Genomic DNA, 24,566 nt, shown 5'->3' on the forward strand with positions numbered 1-24,566 from the left:
ATGGACTTGGTACAGACGATTACAAGTAAGATTTAGGAACAAATGAATGAAAAATATTGTAGTTCTTCATCGCTTGTTTCACTTTGATACCATTTCGTGCGATTGGAACGGTCTCTTATTTCAATAAAAGTCGATAGAGTAAGAAAGAGACCGCGATAAGTAATTGCCCTGACATGCCCTTTCCAGTTAATAATTACAGCAATACTCGATTCGTCTGGTTACTACACAAAACCCTACCAGATTTTTCTTTACAATGCTATGTTGAAGGGATGGCTATTTAAGTGTTGAATTAAAAGCGCCAGATTTTTATTAAAACAGCCTTTGAATAGATAACCAGACTCCAAATTTTTATCCTTGGCATTTCAATAAAGCACAGAGGCAGCCCGGCTTCCCGCCAAGAGGCGCCCATCATTGTTCTAGCTCCACACTCTTTGATGCAAGATTCCATTTTTCTAGCTCACCATGGGCTAATCACAGGACTATCACCAAGTCTAGTCTCTCACTATGGATTGAAAAAGACTTTCCTTATCGGTCCACTAACGACAGCGTGTGGCGCAATCTATCTCGACCGAGAAAACCGCGACTCACGCTCAGCTACTGTTCACGAAATCAACAAACGAGTCAAGACTGAGCAGCCTCTTCCTCAGTTAATTATGTTTCCCGAAGGAGCTGTTACTAATGGGAAAAGTTTGCTTCAATTTAAGCCTGGCGCTTTCATTCCAAGAGGTAAATATCATAATATTCGCGCGAAGGCCCTAGTTAGCTCATTTTTGAGGTATTATAAAAGTATTTCTCACTGAAATAATGTCAAAAAGAACAAATTAGTTTTCCACCATTTCGGGTGACTGGCGCCAAGCCGCGCGCAGTTTTTCCGTGAGAATCCCTAAGTATAACTTATACTCTATAATTTATATTTTTTCACATTCGTTTTTCGTGTGCTGTCTGCATGCCCTTATTCTGCTTCCTTTACTTTTTGTTTAGTTCCTGTGCAGCCAGTTGCAGTTTCATTTGAGGGCTGGAGAACGGGAACCTGTTCCAAAGGAACAAATCAAGCCTGGCTGCTTCTTGTTTCATTCGCGAACTTACGAATGGAGGTTCTCAAAAAATCATCATCGTTAAAGACAGACAATATTAAGTTGAGATTCGATTACCTTCCAGTTGTAACGCCCCTTGAAAACGAAGATCCGATTTCTTTTTCGAGCCGTGTTCGAGTTATTTTCAGTGAACACACCGGGCTGAAATCATCAAATATTTCATTCGAAAACACTCTCATTCACTTTGAGCTGAAGAGGCTTGGACTGCCATTTGAGTCGATGGACGTTGATTTGAAAAAACTGATGAAGTGTTTAGACTACAAGGTAACGCTAAATGAAAGTCGGAAATAAAGAAAACTTCCGTCAAAAGGTTGAAGACATTCATCTTCGATTGCAAGAATTCGCCAAACTTCGTGATCCAGAAGAAAATATTATAACTATAGGCTCGTTGAATCATGATATCCTTAGGGAACAACGCCTCAAGCAATACAAAAATTTATTTCACGGCCAAATATTTACGTCAATTTGGTTCTACGTTGGTTTAAATTTGTCTTGTCAACTTGGTATTACCAAATTGATCCGACATTTTTCCGAAAATCATTTCACGATATTCTTCTCAAAATGAAAAGATGGTCAGTTTTCACGAGCCAGATTGACCCAAAATTGTCTTATCATCATGTCATCTCTTTACGATTTCTACTTTTATCATTGGAATGCTCATATGCTCTCATCATAATCAACGGGTCGGAAACTAATTAAGGGTTTATTCAGTCTAGGATTAATGTGTATGTACGCATACTTTGGAAAAAATCTTAATTCGTTTCTGACTATTCTAGTGCGATCTGACGTCCATTCATCAAAAATATGCAATTCGCAAAACCGCATGTTTAATCTATTTATTGATATTTCTTATCATTGCTTTGCGATTTTAAAAGTTCGATTATTGACAGTTCATACGATTCAACTTCTACAACAAGATAGCCGTCAACACCTTCTTCAACAACAACTACTCCAACGAGCCGATAAACCGTCGTATCATCTCGGTGCCGTGGGGTCGGACAAACTCTCTGTCAGTGCGTCCGCTTGTCGCAAACTAGCTCATCCGTAAGAGAAGATACGGTGCGAACCGCGACAGTAACTTCCCCCGGGTATGTTCCTTGGAATTTGCTTCTTCTATGATTTCAATTTTGATAAATTTATTTTATAAAATCCTGACCAAATTTTATTCAATTTATTTGTTAAATTTTGTACATATTCTTTTACTTTTCTCATCCCTTTTTTTATATATTTCAATCTTAATTAACAGTCACTTCTACGGTCACATAGTGAGAAGTTTTAGTGGCTGTTATTATTTTCTGCTTTTTATTATGAAAAAAATTAATTTGCGTTTTATCTCGTCACGCGCGGCGCCGGCTCCAGAATCCTTCGAAAATAACTTGCTTGGCAAGTTCGACCAGCTTATCATCCGAAAAGAAATCGATCCGAAAGGATTTCCCGCTAGAAAAACCGTCAGAGAAAGCCACGGGCTCTCTTCCTTGTTTTCAAAAGAAAAATTGTTTTTCAAAAACAATCGCTTGTTCAAAAACACTGATTGAATCTCGCTGCTATTTAACCCCGCGTCGCGCCTTTTTCCGGCATTCAAATCACAAATAAAACCACGCAAATTTCAAATTTGATTCTCGTTATTTTCGCTTGGCATTCTAGAGTAAAAGATTAGAGAGCAAAATTCCTGCAGGACAGCCGCTTCCGTATCATGGTGACTCCAACTCCTGAAGAGGTACTGTACAAGAGTCATGCGCTTTTTTCGGTTTCCCCAAATCAGATGATTAGATTAGGAATGAGAAATTTCGAATTTAATTTGATTAACTCTACAATTAAAGACAAATTACAGCGAGCAAAATGGATTTTTGATAAATCTCTCGCGGAAAATAAACCCGAAAACAAAGAGGACCTCGAGGCTCAATTTTCGCGCCTTTCAAGTTCTTTTGTTTATAATTCATGCGAGCCAGAATTTCTTAGGGAATACGGGGAAGATCTTTATGGATTTGAATCAGCTGAGGAAAAATTGTCTTTTTTGACTTCTGTTTTTGGCGACGAATCGCCCGAGGAAAAGATCCTTCGAAACAAAGAGAAAATGGAAAATCTCGCTCGTAAGAGCGAGAATAATGAAAAGTTCGAGATTTTTTTGTCACGTGTTAAAACGGTCGCGGAGAAGATTACGCAGAAACCAGATGCGAGAGAATACATTATCGACGCGCAATTTAGAAAATCGCTAACGCCCGAACTGCAGAATTTTCTTCGCGATCAGTGTATGCTTGAAAAAACCCCCGAGGAAATATCCAAATTTCTTGACAAAAGAAAACGAAATGAGACTGTCCCCAAAATTGCCCAAATCGAAATTGACGCGAAACTGGGCTCGTTCTTCCAGTCGACTTCTGACTTAATTTCGAAATCGACAATGTCCTTTGAGGATCAAATTGCTCAATTGAAAACTGAACAGAAAAAATCAGAGGAGGCGGCGGAAAAACGGGCATGTGCGCTACATGATCAAATTGAAAAACTAACGGCAACAATTGCAAAATTGGAAGTTGATCGCCGTAACGATCAGAGTTTGACGCGCCAAAATAACCAGCAACGGAATTTTCAAAGTCGAAATTTGGGCGCGCCAAACTCAGATCGGCAAAGGCCACGACGATTTTGTGGATTTTGTAACACAGACACTCATTTTAGATCGCATTGCCCCTTTATAACCTGTCATTTTTGTCAGAAAAAAGGCCACATGAAAACGGCCTGTCCCGATAATCCCGATAGAATTTACAGAGCTGCTCGGGTCGAGGGAGAAGAAACTTCAAAAAACGAGTAAATGGAACTGAAAGCCCTGGTCAGGCACCAGTTCCAAGAACTTGTTCAATTTTTCGCATTGGATTACAATATTTTGTAGAAATGACAATTTTTTCAAAGAAAATAAAAATGCTCGTCGATTCAGGTTCCCAACTTAATCTTTTGCCCAAATCATTTATTCCCGATAATGTTAAAATTCAAGCCCCTGATATTTTTGCTAAAAATTATGGTGGAGGAAGTATTGAAATTCTTGGTTTTGTTGAATGTGATTTTCATGTTAAAACGGAAAAATGGGGTAAATCACGATTTTACATTGTAAATGACAATTGTGAGGCGATTCTCGGTTCGGAAGCACTCAAATCTAATGAATTAATGATCAATCTTCATCGTAATCGTCTTGTTAAATCTGGTCCTATCGAGCGAATGGCGAATTTATGTAATAATTCATCAAAAAGCCCAAAAATTAATAACATTGAGCATGACAGTTTTTATGCCGTTTCTGAACAAAATTTCACATTCAGAGGCAAAAGTGAGCAAATAATCGATTTGAAAATTCCTCATTTGAATAGATCAATGAATCTTTTTTTAGAAAAAAGTCAGCTTAGAAATTCCAAGCTCGAATTAATAGAATCATTTCAAAGAGTTGATCCAGAAAATCCATTTTTTCGAGTTCTTGTCATAAACCCTCTTAATTCGACAATAAAAATTCCCGCTGGCACGGCCTTCGCAAAACTTGCAGAAATAGCTGAAATCGCGTGCATAAAGCCCTCTAAAAAGGATCTTGATTTTCTTCTTTCACGATTAAAAATAGGCAATTTATCGGAGAGCAATAAGCCAAGATTTTTCGATCTTCTCGGCATTTATACTCATTTGTTTCAAGACGAGGACGACGATTTGCCTGTCTCGAACCTTGAAAAATTTTCGATTGAACTTGAGACTGATCGCCCGATTTGTAGCAATATGTACAGAACGCCGTATGCCTTGCGGGGAGTAATGACCGGTACTCTTACCTCCTACCTTGGGCAAGACATAATAATGCGAGTAAATTCACCCTATAATAGCCCCGCGTTACTCGTAAGAAAACGAAATGGTACATTCAGATTGTGTATAGATTACAGGAAATTAAATTCATTCACGCTTCAGCAGCATCACCCGCTGCAACAAATTGAGGACGTTTTAGGATTTTTAGAGAATAGCCTTATTTTTCTTGCGTGGATTTGCGTAAAGGATTTCATCAGTGCCTCGTGGATGAGAAATCGCGAGAAAAACTAGCTTTTTCGACTGAAGACGGACAATTTACTTGGAAAAGACTTCCAATGGGTCTTAAAAATGCCCCTATTCATTTCGCAAAATGTATGGATGTTATTTTACGAGACACGCCAAAAACTCAAATTTGCGCATATCTTGATGATTTAGTGGTCCATTCAAGAACAGAAGAAGAACACCTAGCCAATTTATGTAAATTTTTTCAAATTTTAGATCAAAATAATTTACGAATTAATATTGACAAAGCGAGTTTCTTTGAGCGAAAAGCATGCATTTTGGGTTTTGAAATTTTTAACGGAAGAATACGGCCATCACAGGACAAGATCGAGGCGGTTAAAAATCTTTCTATTCCAAGAAATCGTGAGGAGGCACAATCACTTTTTGGCCTTCTTTCGCAGCACAGAAAATTTATTAAAAATTTTGCACCCCTGGGAGTAGAAATTTCAAAAACGTACAGAGGTTCATTTTGTTGGACAAAAGAGGCGACAATTGCACTCGAAAAGCTCAAAAGTATCATCTGCCAAAACACCCTTGAGCTCAAAATCCCCCCACTAAATAACGGTGTTTTTGTACTTGAGACTGACGCATCTAATCATAGTCTCGGTGGAGTTCTTTATCTTTGCGCGGAGCGGAATAAAAATCACCATCATTCGCATAATTGCTTGCAACCGATAGCTTATCACTCGCTTAATTTCACGCCGGCACAACAGAAATACGGAACATTGGAAAAAGAGCTTTATAGTGGAAAAACATGTATGGAACGATGGAGGGCTTATCTTGCTTATGTCGATTTTCTTTGGATTACTGATAATTCTTGTGTGAAATACGCTCAATCCTTTAAGACAAGTAATTTAAAAATTCAAAGATGGTTTACGGAGCTTCAGGGCTTTTCATTTCGAATTGAACAAAGAAAAACTCATCAGATGAAAATAAGTGATTGCCTTAGTCGTAATACATTAAATTGTTCAATCAATCAAATAAGGTTCACCCCTGAATCATTTGTAGAATTCCAAAAATCTGACCGAGTACTATCACAAGTTAGACGTTTTGTTAGTATTGATAGATGGCCAAAAAACCCACCAAGTGAGCTTTACCCATTCTTTTTACGTAGACCTGACCTTGAAATCCTTGAGACCGGGGAACTAGCTATAAACTCTCCAGCCCATCAAAAAAGATTTTGCGTCCCCGAGGCATTGACAGAAACAATTTGCAGCGAATATCATGATCACTCTCATTTTGGAATCGATATTACAGCCGAAAAAATTTCTAGAAAGTATTTTTGGCCGGGATTAAAAAATACAGTCGCGAGCTTTATCAAATCATGTCACAAATGTCAAATTTCAAAACCAAATCTACAACCAAATAAACCCCCTTTAGGTAAATCTGAAACACCAAGCGGCCCATTTGAAATTTTGTACTTCGATTTGATCGGCCCACTTCAAGAAACTGATTTTGGTCATAAATATGTAATGGTGGTTATTGACGGTTTCAGCAAGAAAGTTTATGCGGAGCCCTTGTCTTCTAAAAAATCGGATCATTTACTGCAGAAATTCCGTAGCGTATTATTTAGAAATCCTAAATTTCCAAAATATATGGTTTTAGATAACGCGAAGGAACACGTTTTGATTGAAAAATTTTTGAAAGAAAATAAAATTGGTGTGCATTATATTCCCCCGCGTCATCCCCAATCTAACGGGCAAGTTGAAAACGTCAATCGAACCATAAAAGCCAGGCTCAGGGCTCGTTCAAACTGGGTGAATTGGGATATTTTTCTGTTTGAAATTGTTCATGAAATAAACAGTAGTTTACATACAGTGCTCGGAACAACCCCATTTTGTGTAGAAACTGGTGTAAAAATCAGTCATCATTTCCAAGACCCTTATTGGCGAACATACGGAGATAAAATCGACGTTGACTTTGAGAAAATTCGTGCGAAAATTGAACAAGAAAAGCAAAAAAGAATGATCAAATTTGATAATCCCCGTTTCAAAGAATATGATTTAGGCGATAAAGTTCTTATAAAAAATTTCCGCGAAAAATTCCCTCCCTTTTTGGGTCCCTATGAAGTAACGTTTAAATCCCCGAGTGGTCTATGGTACACTGTTAAAAATGATAAGGACGAATTTAGGCGACATGCAGAGCATATAAAAAGCTATTCTGAGCGAAATTCAATTTTAGAGACGAATAATGATGTTGTAAAATACCCGAAGACTGTGACAAAACCACAAGAAAATGATCTCGAGCTTTTTGAAATTTTTTCTGAAAACTGTCTTTTTTCGAGGGATTCCCTCGGTCGGTTTGATGAAGATTTCTCTACAGAAATAGAATCGGAAAAAGCGCATGAACCTTTATCCTCTGAAATGTCAGATCAGTCATTACAATCGGAACCTTATCGGGAGCGGTCTAGTTCTTCTTTAGAACCAGAAAATGTTTCATCCTCTTCGACTCTTTTGATAGAAATGCCATTACCGAAAATTTATCGTAATCAAGAACCTGATTTGAATCAAGTAGGAAATGGATCAGATATTGTGCTTGATTCCGAGAAATCAAGTTCTGATTCTGAGCTTTCTGTTAATTTGACATCGTATGATAAATTGCCCGAAATTGATCCGCTAGTTGCTCTAAAACGAAGAAGGGAAAGATCTGATGATTCCGTTGTCGAGCGTAAAATTGCTAAATTTACAGTGGAAAATAATTTGGAAAACATGTCAATTTTAATTAAAATGGAAAATCATGATCTTGACTTTTTTGAACATCTAAATGATAAATGGAAAAATACAGACGACATAGAGGAGACTTATGTTGAAAATGGTATATTTATCAAACTAAACGAATTAACAAGAGACTCACTTTTATTTATTCTTTTTAAAATGAATCAGGACTTTGATCTTGAGGAATCAAGGGCGAAACTTCAGATAAAAGTGAAGGAAACTATTCGTAGAGAATATCCAAATTGGCGTAAATCGAGAAACGGACAACTTCTTTTTTTTGCGGTCTTTAGAGTGCAAAAAGAGCGAACGTTGTACGAACTAACTGTCCCCGAGCTAAAGACTGTTTGCGCTTTTTATGATTTACCCTGTAAGTTTAAAAACTGCTCCAAGACAATCTTACAGGCATCTATCGAAACAGAATTGCTGAAAAAATTTCCAAATCATCCGATGCGTAAAAATGTTCTTGTTTTTCTTCCTGACTTTGAAACTGAAATATGAAAAAGAAAGGCGAAAAAGATGCTCGTTTGCGACCCATGGAAGGTCACAGTGATATCCTTAGGGAACAACGCCTCAAGCAATACAAAAAATTTATTTCACGGCCAAATATTTACGTCAATTTGGTTCTACGTTGGTTTAAATTTGTCTTGTCAACTTGGTATTACCAAATTGATCCGACATTTTTCCGAAAATCATTTCACGATATTCTTCTCAAAATGAAAAGATGGTCAGTTTTCACGAGCCAGATTGACCCAAAATTGTCTTATCATCATGTCATCTCTTTACGATTTCTACTTTTATCATTGGAATGCTCATATGCTCTCATCATAATCAACGGGTCGGAAACTAATTAAGGGTTTATTCAGTCTAGGATTAATGTGTATGTACGCATACTTTGGAAAAAATCTTAATTCGTTTCTGACTATTCTAGTGCGATCTGACGTCCATTCATCAAAAATATGCAATTCGCAAAACCGCATGTTTAATCTATTTATTGATATTTCTTATCATTGCTTTGCGATTTTAAAAGTTCGATTATTGACAGTTCATACGATTCAACTTCTACAACAAGATAGCCGTCAACACCTTCTTCAACAACAACTACTCCAACGAGCCGATAAACCGTCGTATCATCTCGGTGCCGTGGGGTCGGACAAACTCTCTGTCAGTGCGTCCGCTTGTCGCAAACTAGCTCATCCGTAAGAGAAGATACGGTGCGAACCGCGACAGTAACTTCCCCCGGGTATGTTCCTTGGAATTTGCTTCTTCTATGATTTCAATTTTGATAAATTTATTTTATAAAATCCTGACCAAATTTTATTCAATTTATTTGTTAAATTTTGTACATATTCTTTTACTTTTCTCATCCCTTTTTTTATATATTTCAATCTTAATTAACAGTCACTTCTACGGTCACATAGTGAGAAGTTTTAGTGGCTGTTATTATTTTCTGCTTTTTATTATGAAAAAAATTAATTTGCGTTTTATCTCGTCACGCGCGGCGCCGGCTCCAGAATCCTTCGAAAATAACTTGCTTGGCAAGTTCGACCAGCTTATCATCCGAAAAGAAATCGATCCGAAAGGATTTCCCGCTAGAAAAACCGTCAGAGAAAGCCACGGGCTCTCTTCCTTGTTTTCAAAAGAAAAATTGTTTTTCAAAAACAATCGCTTGTTCAAAAACACTGATTGAATCTCGCTGCTATTTAACCCCGCGTCGCGCCTTTTTCCGGCATTCAAATCACAAATAAAACCACGCAAATTTCAAATTTGATTCTCGTTATTTTCGCTTGGCATTCTAGAGTAAAAGATTAGAGAGCAAAATTCCTGCAGGACAGCCGCTTCCGTATCACAGTATATCAGTCGACGGAAAATGCAATCAAAGTTTAACATATCTGAAAAGGAAACGACTCAGAAATTTGTAAGATTTAGTTTTTTTTAATTAAGAGACTCGTCAAAGATTTAAAAATCTCCTGGAAAGAAACAATGGTCAACTGGATGCTATTTCTTATGTCAAAAATCACAAATTCTACTTTGCAGACTTAGAAGAAAGAGTTCACTGGAAAAAACGGGTAGGCTTCATTTCCCCAAGAGCTTCATTTCCCCAGAGCTTCATCTCCCCAAGAGCTTCATTTCCCCAGCCTGAGCAGATGAAGCTCTTGGGGAGATGAAGCTCTGGGGAAATGAAGCTTTTAATTGCGTGGGCGACTTGTACATAGTGGTCAATGGCTGAGCAGGGCTGCGCAACAAAACTTATTTTTTCATTAAGTTTGAAAGTCTAAAATGTATGTGTTTCATAAAAGAAAAAAGTATTTCTTCGCCATCATAATAACGTTTTCCTTCTTTATCAAACGTCGTTCCTAAATTATTATCCCAAAATAATCGAGCTTAATGATTATGACATTGGTTCTATCTTTTATTTTTTTTCTAAAATAACGATAAATAATGAAATATAAAAAGTAAACGGTAATATGCGAAGCTATTACCGGTAACTATTCAGTGTCTAGCAGACTTATTCAATAAAAACAGTTTTGATTAAATATTTTTGATGCTCGAGAAAAGATATTTCTTGATTTTATTCTATAATTGCAACGAATACGTGTTACATACGAAAAGGCTTAATATTTCTCAAAATTTTCTTGAATTTTTTTTCTGAAATATTAAAAAAGTCGAGTAAGAGCTTCATTAGCCCAAGAGCTTCATCTCCCCAAGAGCTTCATCTGCCCAGGCTGGGGAAACGAAGCTCTTGGGGAAATGAAGCTCTGGGGAAATGAAGCTCTTGGGGAGATGAAGCCTACCCGGAAAAAACGGCTAAGTTCTAGCGATTTAAAATGACAATAAAAAAACAGAGGTGTTGTTTCTTCTGAGTGGCACGAAAGTCAATCGCCTTTTATTCCTTGTCTAAATCTGTATATCATAAACAGTATATGTAAATTAAATCCATTTTAATTTTCCTTCGCATAAACTTTTTAATATGATTCTTATTCAGCAGTCTTGATAATTTCTTCAGAATTTGTTAATTTTTTCACAGCAGTTTTCGCCTTTTGGACTGCGTTTTCGAATTTTTTCTTCAAAATGACTTGTTTATTTCGCTCAATTCCTTTCAAATAGCTCTCAGGCATATGAGAGGCAAAGGCGAAATCGTTGACGTCGAAAATGGGATAGTCAGTTTCGTCAGCATCATTTCCAGAATTTCTTTTTAGAGCTCAATCTTCTTGATTCAAATTTATCTTAACGGCGATTTTCGCTCATCCCTTCCTAAACCAATACAACAACGGTGGAGAATCGACGATGATATCGCTGTCAAGTCGAATACGAAGTTGTTTTTTGACTCTAGGAAGGAGAACAGAGATAATTTCCGAAAGTCAAAGAACCTCTGTTTGAATAAATTTTGAAGAGCCTGATTTCCAATTTTCGGCGCGCCAACAGAAACAACTCGAAAGTTAAGGGTCTCTTTTTCATATTTAGGTGCCAGGGACATTCCCATCAGTGAAGCGATAGCGCCACCAAGCGAATGGCCAACAAATAAAATCTCATCGACTTGCTTTTCTGAGTCCGCAACTTTTAAAGTCCTATCGAGGAAGTTTTCGACTTTCGGTTTCAATGCCATGAAGCACTCGTAGAATCCGCTGTGAACTTGAGCGCCGGTTTCTTCGAAATCAACTTGATTCATCTTGAGATCTTGCCACACGTCTCCAAGCTCAGTCGTTCCGTTAATTGTCACAATTGCATATGATTTTCTCTGGAGAAGGGTTTTTATATGATGAGCTATCATAAATGATACATCCCTTAGCTTACATTTAAAGATCCCTGTCCTGGTCGCCATCTACAGACTTTTCTTTCGCATAAATAAGGAGAGCGTCGGAAGATGTTTCTTCATCGCGGAGAACTTCGAAGTCAAAAACTTCAATTCTATTCATCAGCTGGTCAAACTCGTTCTTATTTTGGAGAGGAAAGATTGCTCAGAGAACTGACTTAGATTTTATTTTATTTTCCGATTCCTGTCTCGATTCTGGTCCCTTGAAATATTGCGGAATGGAGTTCCAATTTACTTTCCCATCATTTTTTGCCGAGTCGAAGATTTCCTTGATAACCTAGAAACATAGCGTTGTCTCAGCGTTCGGGTTAGATGTGCATCTTACGGGATTGCAATGAGCGAGAAAAGCGAGTCGTGTAGAGAATTGAATCATGTAAATTTTGTCGATGGAGACATCTTGATAGTTCTTTTCAATCCATTCTGTTGCTTCTCGGTTGAAACACTGCGAAATTTTCCTCTTGATAAGCTCTGAACAACACATTTTTAAATGAGCACTTATGAATTTCAATTTGCGCCAGAGACCGGAAATGCGACAATAAGTAAGATCTTTCACTATTAGTGAAAATTCTTAAAGAATACAAATCTTTAGTCAGCGGTTTAACAGTATTGAGAATTTATCATAGAATTTTTTTTTTGCTTTATGAAAAAAGTGTACTCAAAAGGTAATTTGCGAGGCGAGGACGCGCAGATTGCCCTGGAAGGAAACAAGGAAGAGAATCAAGAAAATCAGAAGGAAACTCATGGAAGTTACAGGAAAAAGTCACGCAATTAGAAACCCTATTTTTCTCTGAGGAGACTGTTCTCAAAGATCGTCAAAAATCTTTTTCTCGCTTCAGAAGCGCGCAGTTCTTCACTTCAAGACTTCCGAAAAACAGTAAATCGTCGCTAACGTGCACCTTCATCGGCGTCGTAGCTGCTGCACGGATCGCCCACGGCTTTTTCATCTCGATCACTGGCCCTGTACTTCCCAGTCTCGCCTACAACTGCGACGTTTCTGTAGGAGATGTATCGTCTGTTTTTTCGTGGAAAGGGCTTGGAAACGTCGGCGGAGCGATCGCTGGTGGAATCGTTTTTCCAAGGCTTCGATCAGGGAAAGTTTCTTTTTTAACTTTTTACCATAGTTAAAAAATCCAAGCTGTAAAGAAAATTGCGCGTAGGAAAGAGCAAATTGCTCACTATCGGCGGCAGTCTACTGTTAAACGGAATCTTTATTGCTCTCATGCCATTCGTCACGGAACTCTGGCTACTCGGAACTGTGTCCTTTGCTACAACGCTTACGAGTTCTTATTTAAACACGGGCTTGGAGTCACTTTTGCTGAATATTTTCGGAGTAGGGGGATCCACTTGGGTCATTGCCATCTACCATGCGTTCTTCACCATCGGAGGCATTTCCGCACCCCTGCTCGTGCAAGTGTTCAAGTCCAGTGATCCTCTCAAGGTGTCCTTTCTCAGTCGCCAATATTTCTCATCCAGAATTTCCAGGAGTGCGTCTCCAGCGCCAATAATTTCACCGGCTACCAAAAAAACTACACTTCGGGCATTCAACTCGATCACAGTAAGAAAAACATGAAATCACTTGTTTTCAATCTTTTATGAAGTCGACGCAGACATAATCCCACCATATATAATCGTCGGCGCGATCGTCGTCGCCAGTGGAATATTCACCTGTGTCTGCGCCGTATGGAAACTCGTTGAAAAACTGACCACCGCCAAACATGATGAGGTTTGTTTCGCCATCTAATTTCGCACTCAAAAAAGTGAAGGTTGATTTGCGCGCTCAAGATCCTTGGCAAGACCTTCATCTTTTTTTTCTGTTCACGATGCTGATTCATGCTTGCTGTGCGAACGCCGATACTATCTTCCAGGCAAGTAAAGCTTGAATGCAACTACAACCAATAGAGGAGGCATGCACTGATTTCCTCACTTTAGTCGTTCATCTACTACTACGTACTTTGCTCAGAAACCTTCGACTGGGATCCCGTTCAAGCCAACCACATCAACATGATCTTCTGGGCTGCCTTTATTGTCGGGAGATTCAGCGGAAGCTACGCCGCTAGAAAGTTAAAACCAACTTTTTTGATCTTGATCTATTTCACGGGCTCCACCGTCGGGATCAGGCACGGCAAGAAAAATTTTATGATTTCGGCCAATTTTGCTTGATTTTTCATGCATGGAGAAGTATGATCCTGGGCGTAGACAGTTTTGCTGGTGGATCTTCAAAGGGCCCATTATTAAGCACAGCTACTGTCATCTACGGACTTTTTGTTTCCCAACTCTACGCGAGCTGCACCTGTCTCTGCAACAGCTTCACCAATATGGGCCTTTCATACGTCTTTATCAACAATCTGGGCTCCTCGATCGGCACTATGATCGCTCCAACAGTCACTGGTCAGTAATTTTGCAAGCTCAACACTCGCTCACTCCTCATTCACAGGAAAATACATCGAAGACTCGCCAATTTCATTCGCATGGGCATGTTTCGTCTTCTGCACTTGCGGTCTTTTTTTCGAAGCGCTCGTTCATCTCGAAGGATTTCGAATCATGCAAGGTACTTCCTATAGCAAAACTCTCAAGGAACGGTCGACTGCTTTTAAGTGAGCAATTGAAGCAAACTGAAATCTCGACTTTCGAAAAGGCATTTTTCCGCTGCTCATTTCCAGTAGAAGGCTTCGGAAGAAGCGCCTCAAAACAACGCCAATCTGCCGAATCTGGAATCAAGGAAGAGCACAATTTATTCTCTTGAAAAAGGATTAACTGAAAAATCATTACCTGAAATTTTTGCAAATCAAATTGAAATTTCGCGGTCAACTTTCAACTTTTTGTGAAATCTTTTATCGAGCTATAAGAGGGGACGCTAAGATTTTCCAAATTTCGGCTCGAATAGTTTGACCCGAGAAAACCATCTAAAAAGATCATTCTCGAAGTAGACGTGTGAAAATGCCCAGCCCAGTGATTTGACACGTGTCGCCTGGATAAATATTTCCGCTCAGCTGATTACTACTGGGCAAAAGGCCACGTTCGTGTTTTTGACTTTGGCCCGAAAAGAGGCAAGAAATTGCTAATTGTTGAAACCGTCGGCTGAGCGGGGTTCCATTTGGCTGCCAAGAGCGGAAATGAGAATGGATTTGGCCACCACAAGGTGAAAGCAGGTGCTCCTCGCCGCGCGCTATTTAGACAGTGCTCGCCGCCAAAACGGAATTACTTTCCTTGCTAGCCGCAAATCTGAAAATATTCAGCACCGCTGAGCGCGCTTTTCGCGAAAAAGAGCAGCCCGTTCCAATCAGCTACCTGATTAGCTCACTTTTGAAAGCGCGGTTGCGAAAAGAAAGTTCCAGTTTTGTAAAAATATAGTTTTTATTCTGGGAAAATAGGTTGATTAGTAGAAAAGAGAGAGAGAGAGATCTTCTCGGAGTAGTTTTACTTGTTGGAAAAGCTTCTTGGATGAGTGTTGGATTTCTTCCACGGAGTAGTGGCCGCTTTCTCGATTGTCGGATCAGCTGTGACTTTGTCCATCACCCAGCGGTGGTTCGCGCGGCGTCTCCGCAGCCGCACCAGAGCTGTGTCAGTCTAAAAGTCCCTTTCAACTCGAAATTTCGCTTGTTTTCTTGAGTTACCGCAGTAGCAGCGCGTTTGTCCTTCAAGTCCGCTTGGAGGCGATTTTTGGCTGCGACAAGCATTTCGATATTCTTCCTTGATTCTTCGATTGAGATGCCCAGCGTGGTGCTCGCGCGGATGATTCTACGTGTGTCGGCGATCGTCGTGTTCGGGTGCCGGTGGTAGGTCGCCACCAGAGGACGGTTCATGTACTCGCGAGTTGTCAGATCTTCAAAATTCATCATTATTTTCGAATATCAATTTCGCACTCAAAAACGTAAAATCAACGCTCTTGGCTCGGCAGCCAGAGTCAGGCTTCAGACAGGGTTGAAAATTTCGCGGATTTTTTTGGGTTCAAATCGCTCAAAATCGCTTCAAAATCGCTCATCGCTCCGCTCGCTCCGGAGAAATTTTTTTGAAATCGCTCATCGCTCCGCTCGCTCCGCGATTTTTTCCCGAAATTTTCAACCCTGGCTTCAGATTTAGCGATATTTTAACGACGCCGGAAAGCGGCTTCGCCAGAATTCGAAAACTATTTTTTTTAGTTTTCCCAAAAAATACAGCTCTTTCTGAACCCTGACTCAGGTTGCCGAGACGGGGTATGTACGGATAGCTTTGCCTGAAGAACTTACTTTCTTGCGACTCGGGCCCGTCAATGTAGCCCTTCGCGGTCTCGGTGAGCGTCTTGTGTCGCTCCAGCTTGTGGATGGCCTTTCTGTTCTTTCCACGCGCCAAGTCGAGCTTCTGCTCCAAGCTCACCGTCTCGGCCACTTTTTGCATCAATCCTTCGTTCACGTTTTCATGAGCGTCCTTTTTTGGTTGAAAGCGATTTTCGATTGTTGAGCGCAAGATCAGCGATTTATTTTTAGGCAAATATTTTGATTAAATTAAATTAATATTTGTCAAAGAGGGAACGCGCGCTTTTTTCATGGCGAATCGTTTTTAGGTGTTCAAAAGAAGGATAAAAAACAAGATTTATTGATATGGATTGATCAAAAATGGTAAATTTTTCCCTCGCAGTTGGATCCGAGTGGTCGCCGTTTGCCCAAGTCGCCGTCTGCCCAAGATCGCCGTTTGCCCAACTTGGGCAGACGGAGACTTGGGCAAACGGCGATCTTGGGCAGACGGCGATCAAATTGAAAATATAATCATGATTCTATTTAAAGAAATTAATTCAAGGTTTCTGAACTTTATGAGCGCAAAGAAGACTTTGATTTCAGTTTATAATTACTAAGATCGGGAATTTTCTCATCTAAGATGAGTCATCTTGAATTCTGAAATCAAAACCAGCAGGATAGGATAGATAGAGATGGTAAAGTTAAATCGCTGGTTTTACGTCCGAGGCCTACAGATTGAGGAAACGATAGATGTGCCGAGTCCTCACAAGCGCTAATCCCCAACTTGGTTGAATTGATGGTCACATATTGGCATAATATGATATTGCTGTTTCTTGTGATTCATTATCGGTTCGTTCTATTTTTGGAGTTATTTCTGATTGAAACTCAGGGAAACAGTCATTGTGAGAAGTGAGAAAAAAAGGGGAAAACTGATGAAACTCTTCCCAAAACCTCCTCCCAGCGAAGAGGGGTACTCAGGCTTGATTTACAAACATCAAATGCACAATCTTATGACAACCGAATAATGATCCAGTCTCAGTAAACCGGATTCTTTTTCTTCTTGATTAACTCTTCCAGGAATAGTTTATTAGGACTTTGATTGAGAATTTAGCGGCTCTCATAATTAGACCACCCATTACGAAGGCTCTTCGTGATCAATGTAAACGATGTCATAATTCGGAAAGCTTACTTCTATTATTTTATGATCAATCAATTAAAAATAATTCACATCGCCGTTTGCCTAAGATCTCCGTCTGCCCAAGTTGGGAAAACGGCGACTTGGGCAGACGGCGACTTGGGCAAACGGCGACTTGGGCAAACGGAGACCACTCATGATGAGCACAAGATCGATAGTCCGTTTCAGTGTATGTGAGATCATTTGAGTAAATAGCATTTATTAAATACAAAACTTGTTTCAACCCTTTCCTGAGCTCTTACGTGAGCATCTCCGATGGCCAGTTTGACTTCGCGTCGCAATTCGCTGGATCTGTGTGTGCAATCATGCGATTCCTAAAACCGCGACTTTATTTTCACTCAATTTTCTCCACATTGGCTCCAGTCAAAAGAATGTTAATTACGCTCGTTTCTGCTGCAATTCAAATACTTTTCTTGTAATTTTGAACATTAGAAGTTCCTTTAAAATGATCAAAATAAACTGCGCCGAAATACTTCACTTTTGTTTTTTCAAAACGAATTTTTAGATCGACTTTATCAGATTCTACTGCACAATTTTAAGGATTTTCTAGCGCTTTCAATAAAAAAACCATTCCCCGAATTTTTTTTTCAAAATGCCAAAAATAAGTTATTTACCAAACGTTTTTTGGAGCTTTTTGGATAATCCAGCAGTCTGCGGAAAATTATTTTTGTTGCGCTCGAAATCGCCTTTCGCGTTTTGACTCAAGCGAATTCGAAAAAGAGAGAAATAGAATGAGCCACATGGATAATCCAAACACTGTGGGTAATTTAGAAAATTGAGCATTTACGAATTTACTCGACCCTAACGACGATTTAAAATATGTCAACAGCTTTTATTCAGCCTAGTCTAAAGAGAAATAGGCGTCTTTTATTCGCTCAGACGAGTAATTCTGGCCTTAGATTGGCTAAAGTGGCAAAAAGAAAGGACTAAGTTAAAAAAGTCAACAGAGTTATTTCGAAGTTGTTGGGAATTTAGAGGCCTTTTAGTCATTCAAAGGCCAGTATTTTTTGCGAAAGCCAATCACAGGCGATAAAACTCCAAAACCAGGGACCCACCAGAAGCATTTGCTCACAAAAAGGGCAAAAAAATATTAAGAATTATTTTTCAATTCAAAGTTGAGGACGTGCCGTCGTTCTAGAATGGGTTACCTTATCAGCTGTCTGAGCTTCCGGCGTGTCGATCAGCGGCAGAAGTTCCTCTGCGATTCCGTCAGGAAGAAATTCTTCTGGTCCAATTTGTCTGAAATTAATACGTAAACGATTCGAGAATTTAAATCGTCGAAATCCGCTCTCCTGCGTCGCCTTATCACATTTAGAGCGCTCTAAAGCCGAGAAGAATTGATAAAAGAAACTGTACCTGATGGCGTCTGACATGTGCGTCTTGTAAGTGCGTCCGTTGGCGGCGTGGACGGCCAAAAACTCGAGAACTTCGTTTCTTTCCTCGAGCACGGCGCTGACTCGAGATCTCAAATCGAGTAAATGTTCGTTCTTTTCCGAGAAAGAGCGAAATTCCAAGTCTTACCTCGAACTGCTGAGCTCGGTAAGCTGGCGCTGGACTTGTCGCAGTTTTGACTCCAAACCGCGTTTGATATCGTTCAGCTCTCTCTTTTCTTTTCACAAGTTCCAAAGCATAACATTTTCTCTTTCATTTTTTAGGTTCCCCAATCCGATCATTCTCCTTTGAAAAAGCCTTTTCTCAAGATTTATTAAGAAAATTGACGAGTTAGACCCTGGTTGTTTCTCAGTTGAATTTCGATAAGAACGAAGAAAATTAAGATTTTTGAAAGGAAACGCTTCCAAGTCTCGTTTGAAAGAAGGGTACTTTTGGGAGACGCTCGGTTAGATTACCAATTGGTATTCAAATACCAATTTTGGTATTCAAATACCAATTTTTGGTATTCAAATACCAATTTGGTATTCAAATACCAAATTCGCCAAAGAATACCAATTACGCCCACCAAAAAATGCGAGTGTGCGCTCCGCGCCTGTTTTATAGGAAGCTGAGATGAGATCATGCTAGACTAGTTAGGAACTAATCCCATGAGCAAAAGATTATCTGCTTCGTCGTGGTCAGACTCCCTTTTCGGTCGATTTTTTCGCAGATTCACCGTGTCAGTATTCAATTTGATATCCTAAAACTTGATCTTCTGCTTTAGCTTGCGGGCTTTTACCTTTCTGATGTGTTCGAATGATTTCTCCAATGTATCTTTGCATCGGAGCAGATATTTTATTTCTGCATTGACTGAGCCCAGACTTTCCCGGAGTCGCTTTACTACCTCGCGGACCTGAAATACAAAGATTAAACACAAAGAAAATTACGTATCAGAAAAAACTAAAGCTATTTGATTTTATTATTGTAAAAAAAAGATGACGCATGATTCATGCGGCATGAAAAAACCATCAAACAGCCATAAGCAGGCCTAACAAGCCGACCTAAAGAGCTCTTAAAAGCGAGCAATATTGAAAACACGGTTCATTTAAAATTCCTTTTTACGGTGAAAGTAGAGACCCTTAAACTTAACCACGTCATTTTTCCTAATTTTTGCGAAGATTACTCGAACCGATGGAGCATCGATTCTTTACGGGTAATTTATTTCATCCCTTTTCTGGGCAAAGGGAGGCGCGATCGTCTAACACGTTGAAAATCGCGTCTTCTTTTTGGAAGGCGCAGTGGGCCAGCTGCCGCGTCTTGGATGATTAATAAGGCGACAAAGCCAAAATGGGCTTTGCCGCCGAGGCGGGAACCGGTCGTTTAGAGTGGATCACGGAAATCGCGTCAGTCATTGATTGACAAGCCAATTGCGCTACAATGGCACTCTTACCCAACTAGAGATCATCAAATCAACTGGAGGCGCGCGACTCGCAAACTCCGCACTCCTCGCAAAGTCAACTTGGCTTTTGATCACGTGTTTGCTCGAACTCGCTATTTCAAAAAATATTGTATGTGAGAGACTCTCAACTTGTGACTTTTCGTCGAAAAATATCAAGTCACCCATTTACAGTCTAACGATCTTGTATAAAGATATTTTTGCTAAAAGATAAATTGTACATTCTGAAGTTTTTTATCCCCCCACTTGAACTCGGATTTTTAAGGAGAGACGCGAGATAAAAGTCGTCTCTTTTACCTCCCCGCGTTCTCTTACCTCTTCCATGATTTGAGAATCCTAGGTTTTCTCGAAAATGATGGCTTCGAAAATTGAGTTTCAGCTGTATTTCAGAAACGTTTTCTTTACGAATATTGATTGACGACGTTCGATCAAACTGTCTCCCTATCAGCTGCTCCCGCTCGGAGCGAAGACTTATCTAACGTGCCTTTCTTTAAGTCTGACTCGCCATTGCCTTGAAAAAGCAGTAAAAGAGCTGAGACCGGGAAGTGGCAGTTGTTTATCTAAAAACTGGGAACACGTGGCGACAAATCGAATTGATCTTAGATGAACCTCGGCCGAGGAAGCACTCTGTTACCGGCAAAATACGAGACGACAAAAACTCGTGACGCAATTTTTTTCGTATTTTGCATTCTTCTCAAGCCTGCCTTCTGAATTTACTAATGGAAGAAATTCAATGCGCGATTTTTGAACGCATCTAAAAACATGATTTGATGTGAACAATTTTTTTTAGAAATTGACTGTTTGGCGGGCATTTTATGCGATTCAATGAAAATCTTGGACGAGAAAATATTTTGATCACGGTGAGCCTGGGCGGCAACCAACCAGTGGCTAGTTTGGCTATGCGTCGCCTGGCCACCGAAGTGTCAGCTATTCTTAGGTTTCGGCTTGCAAAAAATGCAAAAAAAACAGCCAAAAAAAAACTAGCCCAAAACAAGTCCAAAATTTTGGCCCAAAATAGCCATCAACCAAGTAGCCATTTTGTTGCTGGTAAAAGACCAAAGTCGGCCTTAAAACCGTCGGTGAGAAAATAGTAAAATTTCAAGGCTATTTCGAATTTATGGGGGATCAGATGTTTCACCTCTCTGATGAAAATTAGTTGCATTTTTAGTTGAGGCAATCAAACATGAGCCTGATTAAAAAGTGAACAGCTTTGAAAAATTGCACTGAAATAGATTTTCTATCCAGTGATAGATCCAATAAGCCCGTCGTTGCATATTCAACAGGAGCTTTTGGAAAGAAAGTTTGGGCCTCCTGGGCTGGGGCCACTTCGTGATTCGCTTTGGTTGATGTTGCTGGCGCGTGTTGCTTTCTTGTGATGTAATTTTAATCGAGTTGGGCTGAGCTGAGTTCGGTTTATCCACAAAACACGCGCTACCTATGCTCGCGCGTATTTTTAGTAAAATAAAATGAAGCTTTTAGAGTATCTCCGATCCGCCCATGCCAAACATTTTTGATGCATCAACCCAGCTCGGGTGCAACTCAGCCCGCGCCAATTAATGGCGATCGAGAAATCGAATCAGTTAACTTCCAAACGCAAAACAAGCACTCTCGACTTCCGGGAGCATCCTAGGACGCTTTTAGAAGAAAAATCATTGTCCGTTTTTTGCAAAAATTCAGTCGCAATCAAAGTCAATTAACTAATCCTTCTTTTCGCCGTAATTTCCCACGTTTTCTTTCGCTCCCCGTAATTTTAAAACGCCTTTCAATTTAACTATCAAAATTCTAATCACTCGATCATTGCATCGAAAATCCTGGAACAAAGGACCTCGCCTGTCCTGGCAAAAATGTGAAAATCCGGTTTGATGCTAAAAATATCCGATGCAAGAATAAAGAGATAATTGCACAGAAAAAAATTGCTTTAGATACTCATTCATACAATACAGTAGATTTTGAATAAAAACAAGCCGAATCTGGTAGACTCAGTAGATCCACGCGAGCCGCCCAGAAAATAATCATTGGGCAGATCCAGAGGAAAAACCGTGCCAATTCGCACAAATTCGCGCCAATTTTTAAGGACTCGACCATTTTTTTCTAACCACAGAATCGGTAGTACGGGGTTATCATTCGAGCTGCCCCTAACCCTAACCCTAACCCACCTAAGGCCTAAACCAGGGGACCCCCGTTAAGAGTTCCTAGTCACTAACCCTAACCACTAGCCTAGATTCAAGAGATATTGGATGGCTCAAATCATAGGCTCGAATGATAACCCCTCTCTTCGCCAGAATCAGGGGCAAATAAATTGCAAAAACGACCGGTTATTTTTAATGTATCTTTTTCTGGGCTGTATGCGACATTTATTCTAATTAAAAATAAATAAAGTTTAGAAAAAAAAATTCCTTTGGTACTTACCCCGCGCATGTAAGCAAAGATCTTGTCGTTTGACTCCAGTAAAATCTGCTCCAAGGATCATCAAAAGCTTTCTCCTTTTTTTTAACAAAGTTTGAATTCAGTGCGATTTTTAACACCTCGCCCGTCACCCTAGAAAATAACCGCTTGTTGAAACTTTGCGAAATTTCATTTTCCGGTGGTAATGGCCACGGAAGCGGCGGTTTTTTCCTTCCAGAAATAATCTTGTCAATTAACAATTTCTCCTATGATTTCTCACCGCGGTCAAGTTGTAAGTGACGACACTACGAGTTGCAAAATTTACAAAACGTGTGTTTCAAGTTTAGAAATCGCTAGGGAGAGGGATCAGCTCAAAACAAAAACAAAACTTGCGAAATTTCGCGTCCAACTCAACTCAAGTGAACCAGGCCCAAGGTGGGGTCTTTCTTTGTGCAATCACGAACGACAACTTACATTATTAGTAGGAAAGTGCGTTCATGGTCAAGAATTTCATGCCGCTAAAAAGAATAATTTTTTTTGGGGCACTATTTTTCACAAAATTGCCATTGTTTATTTTTCAATAACCAACAATTGTCCATAATTTTTCAAAGTAAAGGCAGTATTTCATAAACCCAACAGGCCAAAAGTGTTGAGTTGCCGACCCTAGCCTTTTCGAACCCAAAAGTATTCTCTAACGCAAATGATATGCGGCGTATCCTTACTAGCGAGGTGAGACTTTTGAGTCTTTTAAAAAGCCTTCTAAAAAGTTAACTCGTTTATTCTTGTTTTGAACATGAATGTATCTGGCCGAAAAAGTGTGGCTTTGTATATTTTGCGATGGCAAATTCGCGGAAAGGGTTGGTTGAATCTTTTGGCAACGTTGTCTGAGTTAATCCCGAGAGATGAGTGTGTATGGCACAACATTTTAGATTAGCTGACGTCGGTTTCAATCCAAAACTAATCGCTTATTTTGGGAAAGCGCAATTCCACCCGGCCGGGGCTCTATTCAATATTTCTCCCACAAGTTATGTATTTACTAACATTCAATCAAACACCACCGAACCTCCCAAAACAGAGATTCTCGTACCAATTCCAATCTCTTCATTCAAAAAAGGGAACGAAGAGAGATTCTTCCTCAATTAGAGCCAAGTTTCGTTTTTCTCGACCCGCGTTAAGAATTATTCAAGCTAGTTGATGATCCGGTCCTGTTCTCGAAAAGTAGGAAGTGGGTCGTGTCGCCTTGCATTGTCGATGACGAGATTGCACTTCTTCGAGGCTCCTTTCGACGAAGAGAGATTCGTCATTGTCGACAGTTTCCATTTGTTGGGACCCACCGGCTTCACCATCGTTTCAAATCTGAAATTTTTTATAAATCTCTTGCATTTCGCCTATCAATAAAAAAGTAGTCTGTTCAAATTCATTTAGCCTATTTGTCAATGGATGCAATAAAAGAAATGCATCAACATAAATTAATAATTGAAAATTATGTTTATTTGAGCTTTCGATTATGCTGAGACGTTGACTTTCTTTCAAGGAGATAACTTTTCCAAATTAGCTAATTCTCTTGACTTTCTCTAGAACGTGTTTTCCTTTGTTTGCTTTTTTCAAAATTCTGAGCGTCAACTTTTCTCTCTTTTGTTCTCTTTCACAAGTTTCAAAGTTCTTTGAGTCTCTTTTACTTGCGCAGATTTCCGGCGCCAATGACCTTGCCGATTTTTAAAAGGAAAGCTAAGATTTACCTGTGTTCAGTTTCCGCTCCTTCAGAAACCAACTTCTTTTGACGGCGCGATAAACATGCTTACGGACTCAGATTGGGCTATTTGCTGAAGCTCCTATTTGGCCAAGGACTGTATTCCCTCTTTAGAATTACTGTAATCCATACACTCGACTAAAACTCAAAATTCAGTTTTTTGAAAATATTTTTTCCAATTTTTTTTGGAAATCGATAAATTTACTAATCAAAAATTTAAATCCATTAATAAGTCAACAGTTAGTAGCTTATTAAATAAAACTCAAAAAAATCATCAAAAAAAGACTGAAAAATCAGAAAAACAAAAATCGTGCCGTTCCTCTGATGTGTGAAGCGCAACTGAATTAACAAAAACAAAACGGTTTCCATCGAGACAATCCAGAAACTTTTTTTTTCGAGAACGTTTTTTTTCAGCGGATCACTCCGCGGGCCATCGAAAACAAGGCCTGAGGCGGAAACAAGCCTCTGAATCTTGCAGTTTTTTTTTAGAAGCAGTTTTTCTTTATTTTGAGCGAAAATACTTGAAATTCTACGA

General features: G+C 39.5%; 1 protein-coding gene across 1 annotated transcript; it reads right to left on the reverse strand.

Moving 5' to 3' along the window:
- Window positions 1-14,998: 14,998 nt before the first annotated feature.
- LOC145700802 (tektin-like protein 1) lies at window positions 14,999-22,362 on the reverse strand. The gene is made up of 10 exons (XM_081778128.1): window positions 22,306-22,362; window positions 19,240-19,353; window positions 19,102-19,200; window positions 18,591-18,673; window positions 18,426-18,533; window positions 18,218-18,308; window positions 17,298-17,383; window positions 15,890-16,065; window positions 15,278-15,486; window positions 14,999-15,230 (listed from the first exon to the last, which is right to left on the reverse strand). The coding sequence occupies exons 1-10, from the start codon at window positions 22,312-22,314 to the stop codon at window positions 15,081-15,083; spliced, it is 1,125 nt and encodes a 374-aa protein (XP_081634254.1). The 5' UTR covers window positions 22,315-22,362; the 3' UTR covers window positions 14,999-15,080.
- Between the last annotated feature and the right edge of the window lie 2,204 nt (window positions 22,363-24,566).

This window comes from Oikopleura dioica, chromosome 1 (assembly GCF_907165135.1).
Source record: "Oikopleura dioica chromosome 1, OKI2018_I68_1.0, whole genome shotgun sequence".
NCBI classification, from domain to species: domain Eukaryota; kingdom Metazoa; phylum Chordata; class Appendicularia; order Copelata; family Oikopleuridae; genus Oikopleura; species Oikopleura dioica.

Coding starts and splice junctions, on each gene's coding strand:
- LOC145700802 (XM_081778128.1), bottom strand. Junction 19,201..19,239: donor CATTCGAACACATCAGAAAG/GTAAAAGCCCGC, acceptor ATCAAGTTTTAG/GATATCAAATTGAATACTGA. Junction 15,487..15,889: donor CGGGCCCGAGTCGCAAGAAA/GTAAGTTCTTCA, acceptor TGAATTTTGAAG/ATCTGACAACTCGCGAGTAC.